The 8,539-nt window shown below is 38.3% G+C and overlaps 1 protein-coding gene across 1 annotated transcript; it reads right to left on the reverse strand.

Moving 5' to 3' along the window:
• Positions 1-201: 201 nt before the first annotated feature.
• Positions 202-8,309, reverse strand: TYMS (thymidylate synthetase). The gene is made up of 7 exons (XM_010016197.1): positions 8,240-8,309; positions 7,759-7,832; positions 6,405-6,579; positions 4,186-4,287; positions 2,815-2,990; positions 1,318-1,389; positions 202-408 (listed from the first exon to the last, which is right to left on the reverse strand). Exons 1-7 carry the CDS (start codon positions 8,307-8,309, stop codon positions 271-273), a joined length of 807 nt encoding a protein of 268 aa, XP_010014499.1. The 3' UTR covers positions 202-270.
• Between the last annotated feature and the right edge of the window lie 230 nt (positions 8,310-8,539).

An 8,539-nucleotide genomic window follows, 5' to 3' on the forward strand; every position in this document is an offset into this window, starting at 1 on the left:
GGTAACAGAGGTGACCACTGGTAACTGAAACAATGTGTAGAAAACGATTTCACTAACAACTTAAAATTGTACAGGAGGAATAAGTCATCTTCTGTTCTGTACAACTACAGTTTAGTACTGAAGGCAGAACTGATCTACTAGTCTCTTGTTTCTTTTTCAGTAATAAAAGTATGTATCTTTTGAAGTATATAAAAACCCCGTAACTTTAAGAACAGAGAAAACTAAACAGCTTATGTACATTTCCACATTAATAGAAGCTGGTTTATAACATTAAACAGCCATCTCCATTTTAATAGGTGGATGAGGATTATAATCTTCAATCTGAAAGTCTTCTGCCTTAAAGTCACCAATGTCTTCAACCTTACGAAGAATTCTGAGTTTGGGGAAAGGTCTTGGCTCTCTCTGAAGCTGAAATAAAAGCAAGCTTATTGTATAAAACTAATACTTGAAGACAAAGATTTTGTGTGATAAATTAGGTATCAATCTCTCAATTCAGATTACACTATGTAGATTTTCCCTCCTTTCCAAGAAGATTTATACTAAAAAAAAACAACCAAAAAAAAACCCAACCCAAACCAACAGTTAAATGGAAGCTACTTTAGCATTTTGATAGGGAGCAGTAGCATAATTTTAAAGTGGATTCCCTGATCATCCAAATGCAAGCATATTCAGTTTGCAGAGCAATTCTGGTGGTTACAGATTAGATTCCTTCCAGAGGCAACTAAATTGGAAATTCTGACCCAGATGTTCATCAGATGTGCTGCAGTTTCTTAAAGGAACATTCGGGTCTGAATCAGTAAGTAGTTCTTTGGGTGGTTTGAACCATACAAATGGTGAGGACATTCAGTCCAAGCTAAGTCTGATTTGCTCCTACTGCAACAGATTACTTCTTGAAGAAAACAGAGCCTTATTCAGCCAAATACTAATACTGATTAACTCTGTGAATTGTTAAGTTATCCTTTTCTGATATATTACGAATACATTTTATTTTGTGTTTGTCTGTGTTAGGCAGAGTCGTTTTGTAAGGTTTTGGAATGATGAATTCAAAAGAAGGGGTGCGAACTCTGGATCTTTAATTTGGTTCTAGGATAGTACACTGATGTACATTTCAGTCATGTTTGTATTGTATTTCTGCTTGTGACCCAAGTTGAACAGAGGTTAAGGTGTTGCAACTATTAGGGTAGAAGTAAGAAGAAAAGCCAGACAAAATCCAAATATTTGCAAAAGGCTATTTAAATAATAAATATCAAGATAACTTTGTATTGGATAAGCATTGTGGAAGATAGAAGGATACAAGAATACAGATTAAGTACTTACTTGAACTTTTAGAGGTTCCACATGATTCAGATATATGTGACCATCTCCTAATGTGTGTATGAACTCTCCAGGCTGAAGAGAAAAGAGAATACATGTGTTTTTCAAATACTCAGGTTTCAAGAAAGCAAAACATTACAATGCTCACAGTGTTGATTCTTAGCATCCTACATCTAATGTGGAATTGCAGCTTTTGTACTGGATTATCAAGACAACCTTACAAGCTTTGAAGGACACTATCTTCCCAGATTAATGCATAATTGATTAAAAATGTCATGAAATTTCCACTAGCTTACCAAAAAAATTATTTTCAAAATCTTGCTAGGATAATAACTTTGGCAATGTATGGAGCACTGCTGATGTGCCCACCAAGATGGAAACTGATGAGACAGTGACAACTAGTTTTTCCACTCCACTTCTAGTAAGTAGGGCTTAGCAAAGCTGGTTTTAAACCAGTTGCCTTAGCCACTACTGAACAATGTAATTTGTGGCAGTGGAGGTGTCAGTCACAGGCTAAACCCCAAAGCACTTATCAAGCACCCAGATGGGTTTTGCAAGCTTCCAGGTTCTTTGACTTAGTAGCCTCTAGGCAATCTAATTTAATTAGGTAAGTTTTATCAGCTATTTTACTGGCCTCTGACCAATGCAGATCAATCCTTAGATATATGATGATAAAACCCACCAAAGCTGTGAGGAAGCAGCTGAGAGGTAACAGCTGCTTAATGGACATAATGGTAAACTTCATTTTTTCTAGTACCTTGGCTTAATGTCTTAGATATGTCTGCAATTGCTGTGAAGTCCAATTCTTCTCTTCTTCGCTATTTTAAGTTCCCCTTCCTGCCGCTGGTAGCAGGAGGGTCAGGCCCAAATGGCCCTGCTAGTATAATTTTTTATATGCTCTAAAGGGGTTTCACTTATACGAGATTGTGGTGCGTTTAAATTATTGTGCCAGATTACAAAATACAGCTCTGGAATAAGGGCAAGTGATACTTGAGCACATACTACCACTCTACATAATCACCTACAGTAGGAAATGAAAAAAATACCCAGCTGAAATTACAGCTGGAAGTTAAGGGGGCAGAGTATCCAAATTGGAACCTTGACAGCAACCACTGAGCTACTGTTCGCTTCCAATAAAAAACACATGCTACAAAATTTAATCACTTGCATGTTTCTATCTCATAAGGGCAAGTCCTCAGTTAGATTCCTAAGAAGTACACTAGTGGAACAGGTCAGTTTTGATGTTCAGTTAAAAGGACCTGGAGGATCTTCTGTCTGTTTGACATGAATTTAAGAATTCTTACATTGCTGATGTTAACTGCCTGTACAAACCCGAGACAATCCACATTTAATTCACAAGGCCCTTTCTTACGTATATTTTAGCAAAATTTTGAGCAGTATGTTCATTCCAGTTTTTCTTGGACATGAATGACATGAAGAGCCTTATCTTTAGTCCCACACTTCTCAGACAAAATTAAGTAAAACGATTAAATAGCCTACCTTTAGCCCTGTGACATGGGCAATCATATAAGTGAGCAGTGAATAGCTGGCAATATTGAAAGGCACTCCTAGTCCCATATCTCCAGACCTCTGATAGAGTTGGCATGACAATTCACCATTGAGAACATAGAACTGGCAAAGGGCATGGCATGGAGGCAAAGCCATCAGAGAAATATCTAGCAATTGCAGTACAGGAAGAAGAGAGGAAAAAAAAATTGTAACAGTATTAGTGTTATAAATGTAGAAGATGCAAAACCTGAAAAAGCACTTTATGAGACATTAGAGAGCAAAAATCCAACTGCACTATCGTTTTGTTGCTTCTTTTCTTTAAAATCACCTGCTGCCTAAGCAATTAAGTCTGGGTCATGACAAGCTGTCTCCTGGGCCGTATGACCAGAAAAGTCATAAACAGATATTCCACAGAGCAGATTTATGCCATAATGCTGCACAGCAGTTTAGTTTTACTCACCTCAGTGAGACAGGTGATTTCCCTAATGGAAGACAGTAAGGGTAAAATTAAGCATGTACCCTAAAGCGACTTCCAACTGCTTCATCTTACTCTCTTCCCATTGCCATGTGCCTTTACCACTTGTTGAGACATAAAAGTAATCATTAATAAAAAAGATAATAATCAGAAAACAAAAGATCTTTTGAGTGTTTATACACACTTGTAAGTGCAGACAGTACAATTACAGCTTGGTAAGAAAAACTTTATTCAGCTATATCCTTATATCTGACAATATGTAACCTGAAAAATAACAACAATGGCATATGGCATCCCCTTTCAGAGACACGAGTCTGCTGTATCTCTGGATGATTTTTTTAATGTGTACAGATGTACTGCTGCGGAAGTTAAACATTATTTGGCAGCAGCTCTTATTTAGAAGAAATAGAGTGAATGGCTATCTAGACAACCTATGTTCAAAGATGATTAAAAGGCAAATAATAGTTTAGTTTTCTAGTTCTAAGGTTTTTGTTAAGTTTACAATTTATTATATGGCTAAAAAAACAGACCCACTGCTTTGGTATAGTCTTTTTTGGTTCTGTTTTTTTATCCTTTTTAAAATAAGAATTGTTGTCTTTGAACAGAGACTGTATGTCCAAGACGCTGGTAGCCAGGTATATCCCTCACTTTCACCTGAAGAGAAAAACTTTGAAGTAATGGTTCAAAATTTTTGAGGTCTGAACATGAGAAGTAGAAAGATAATCAAGCTTATAACCCCTGGCCATTTTTACTGCATTCCTGGTAGTTTTATAAAGAGTAAGCAGGGACACCAGCTGGAATTGACTACTGACACAGGATTAGAGCATAGTTTAGCATAACGCAAGATAATGTGCAACTACATTTACTTAAAGTCTGCTGTTCAATACCTTTGGGATTCCAAGCACACATAATGATTCTTCTGTCATCAGGATTGGTTTTGATCATTTCAATCACTTTTTGCAACTGATCAACTCCTTGGTTGGAGTAATCTGAAGAGAGATACCAAGTAAGATCTAAGCCAGATAGATTCAAGTCACGCTGCTTTTTTAAAGCCCAGCCCAAGCGATACCCAAATGACAACCTCTGAAGATTTTACTGTAACTTTGAAAATGATTAAATTTACCAGTTGGCACCCTCCAAAAGCAAGCTATTCTTGGTCTTCCCTAGGGTACTCTAAGGCTTGTGAAATTCTCGTGATGGTATTTTCGTATGTTCCCCATCTCTTTTGTATGCTTTAAGTACCTTCAGCACCCACCAAAATAGGACCATTCCTATTTAGAACATTTTATACCAAGCCTCAATAACTTGACATTTTTTAAGACCAAATAAGAAGTCTGCATAAACACTACATCCCAGGAGACAAAAGCTGCAATACAAAAAAATTAGCTGAACAAAGTATTTTACTTTATCATTCATGATGACTTGTTACCTGAATAGGACAAAAGCTGTACCGGAATGGGCAAGGTATAACTACCAAGTTATTCATGGTATTTAAACTAATTTGCCAAATGCATTTCTGGATTAAGATGCTTTTCTAGATGTTAAACGTGCCTGCTCGCTCTTCATAAAAAAAATAAAACTATGCCCAGACCAGTAATGTGGGGTGCTGGCGTCCTTTGCATACTCAAAAGGAAGTTCTTGGCAGATGAATAAACACCTTCATCTAGCACTTACAAGGTCATGTATGAAAACTAAATTTCCCCAGCACTTAGTGCCAGAAGGGAACTTTAATCATGTATAGCACAGGATATTACACTTCACTCAATGACATTCACAGGCTGATTTTTAGGTTCAATACCAGTTACATAAGAAACTCACTGGAATTAACCGAACCTTAGAATGAATTCCAGAATAAGAGAGTCATTAGTTGTTACTCATTGTTCTGAGTCATGCCAGTGAATCAGCATGGCTGGTAACTAACTTTTTCTAATAACTCTTATTGCAAAGCAACACCAAATAACAGTCACAGGGAGACTCAAGCTGCTGACAAGGATGCTAACAAGCATCTCAGGGAACTCTTCTGCCAGCAGTACTGCGCCAGAAGCCTTGCCAAATGGTTATGTTAGCTCCTGAAGCTAATTACCTATCTATTATTAATGCAACCTAAGGAAATCTATTAGTAATGAAACCTATGGGAATTTATGTTGTTCATTTTTTCCAAATTATGTTATGCCTCAGACCTTTTACATGCAGGAATGTGAAACATTTTAGTAACTTTGTTAGCTGTGTCAGTTCACAATTTGCATCATTTTTGTTAGCATAGAACTGTTCTTCCAGCAGTCAACATGCCAATAAGTCTAGTATCTGTAACTTACATGAACTTTGAGACTACATTGACAGAAAAAAGAAAGCCCAAGAGGAAAAAATGTAACTAACCATGTTGTTAATTTGAGTTAAAAATTGCACCAACCAGACAGGGAACATCTATTTTTGACTCTTTCTTTAAGAGCAGTCCTCTAAACATTTGTACATCCTCTCCTTAGAAAAGACACTTCAGAGTAAGTTTAATGAGCCAGTTCCACTGAAAATAATACCAATAGGTACTGCATCACATCATAACTTGCTACAGCTATTCTGTCCACAGCATCATCAGCTATGGATACATCCTACTGTGTTCCAACTGCAGAATGGAAAAACTTTCTCTTCCACAGTCCCAGTGAATGTAGTGTACAAATGTCAGTTCTTGCCACCACGATTTATGATGGACATTAGGACCCTGCACTGGTATTCAGAGATGGCAGCCTGTGTTCCACTGCTATCAAACAGAGCTACCTCACACCTCTGGACTGCAATAGACACACATCCTTCCAGCTATCAGTGACTATGTGCTCTAGATTGAAGTAAAAAAGGCAGTGTATGCCTTGTGATTGATCTGTTCTACAAATGCCAAACTACAATATACAAAGCTACATCTTTCAGGATAACTAGACTTACTTACAAAGAAAAAAAATAAGTTAAATTACCCTTCTCCAACACTATTTATTCTGGCTATCAATTCACACTGTAAACAGTCCCTTTAACAATAGTCCACCCCACCCAGGCCTCTGGAAGTGATGTGTCACAGTCGTCTCACTAAGCAATCAAGATTGTATTTATATGTAATTACCTGTGTGCATATCTTTGTATTCTGCTCCAAAGTGCCTCCACTGGAAACCATAAACTGGTCCCAAATCCCCCTCCTCTCTGGTGCTGAAACCTTGCTTATCCAGGAACTCACGTGACCCATTAGCATCCCAAATCTTCACACCTTTTGCAGAGAGCTCTTTGGCATTTGTAGAACCCTACAAAACATGGACAGTAAGAAGTCTATCTCCTAAGTCCAACACAAAAGACCTGATTTGAAACATCTGAAACACCTGTTTCAGCTTTGCTGGTCTACAGTATTTCTCCACTTACAAAGGATGAAACAGGATGATTTATGTACTGGATGAGGTTCTTGCACATGATACAATAAAACTTAGGAGCAACATACTAGGCTGAAGTTTGAAGTGTCATGCTGACATTTAACTTGGGATTCTTCTAATTTTGTGAATGCACAAACAGTACAGCCTCAAGGTCAACTCATACGCACATTTGCAGACAACAAGATTTTACTTCACAGATGGATGAAAACAGACAAACAAAAGATTTATAGCCTCAATGTTGCCTTTGCCAAGATATCTACAATGAGCTTAAAGTCTTAAAAATCCCTGTTAAAATGACAAATATGACAAAATAACCAGAGTAATTTCACTGAGTTTTGTCCAAATCAGCACACTGAAAAATCCAACATAAGAAAGCGTTCTGGTTTGGGGAGTGTCTAGTCTTTTATATTTTTAAGAAAATGAATGTGTATTTGAGTCCTGCTATCTAGCAAATGGTTAGACAGACTTTCCCATACCTGCACAATGCCACTACACATAAAGGAACACTTACCTCATAATGTATTACCTACCATTGAATTTTCATACTCTTACTACAGCTATATTAGATCTCAGGGTTTTGCTACTAAAAAGCCTACTGTTTAAATCAGTCTTACATTTCACCTCTGGTTCCACACTGCTTATTTCTGTTCAAATCAATACAAGCTATCTCGGTGTTAAATAGCAGATCATTAAGCTGCCTACAGTCTATTTCATATTATTATTTCTTATTCAAACACTAATAAAAGACTACTAGGTTTTATAACTGTGGGATATAGTCAGATCAGCAAAATAACTCACTATTTCAGACTACTTCCCTTACAAAGAAATAGCAGAAAAACTCTCCTGATTGGTAACAGTGCACTAGTCTCCGCTAAAACGCACAGGGTATCTTGAAGATAATGGACTTCCATGTGTAGTCAAAATATTATTTGGCTGCATTTCTGCTGCCATATGAATAGAAACATCTGCAGTTACCCCAAGTTCCTTAATTCACACTAGTCCATTCTGTTAATACCACTCTCAGGCACACCACCCACAGACATCCCAATACTGAACCTTGATGAACCATAGCAGCTCCTCCAGCACTCCTTTCCAGAATACCTTCTTTGTTGTTAGCAGTGGAAACTGATCTGAAAAAAAGAATTCCAGAGTGTCAGAGGTAAATGGCCCTTTTTAAGGGCAGACCAACTTTGTTTTTTATCATCTGTTTTTTATGCCACCATCTGACACACAGAGGTTTGGATATAGAATCATAGAATGGTTTGGGTTGGAAAGGACCTTAAGATCATCTAGTTCCAACCCCCCTGCCATGAGCAGGGACACCACACACTAATCTATGTCGCCCAAGGCTCTGTCCAGCCTGGCCTTGAACACCTCCAGGGTTGGAGCGTTCACAACTTCCTTGGGCAACCTATTCCAGTGCCTCACCAAAATATGAAGGAAGGATCTGGGAAAGACGGTGTAATTCTCATCTTCAGATCAAGGAAAACAAGAACCTGACTTTCATTTTCCTCGGCAATGGGGTGAGGTGAATTACCCGTGGGGACTTGGATGAACTCTACCGTGAGGGCGCCACGGTGTAGCATGAGGATTGTATGTGTAGGCATTCGCAAGGGAAAGGGGAGGCTTACGATAAAATTGTGGGCAAATCTATTTCACAACCATCCTTCCTACTATGTTTGAACGGTAACAAGGACCAGGACAGGCTACCTCAAGATCTAACCCGTTTGTTCACCAGGTAACAGCTATGGGTCAGGGCCGGGCCGTTGGGCAAAGGGAGAGGAGGTGTGCGAGTTGCCGCAGGCTCGCGGGTGGGGAGAAGGCGAAGGAGCTGACA

This window comes from Nestor notabilis, unplaced genomic scaffold, assembly GCF_000696875.1.
Source record: "Nestor notabilis isolate BGI_N333 unplaced genomic scaffold, ASM69687v1 Scaffold33806, whole genome shotgun sequence".
Lineage (NCBI taxonomy): Eukaryota > Metazoa > Chordata > Aves > Psittaciformes > Psittacidae > Nestor > Nestor notabilis.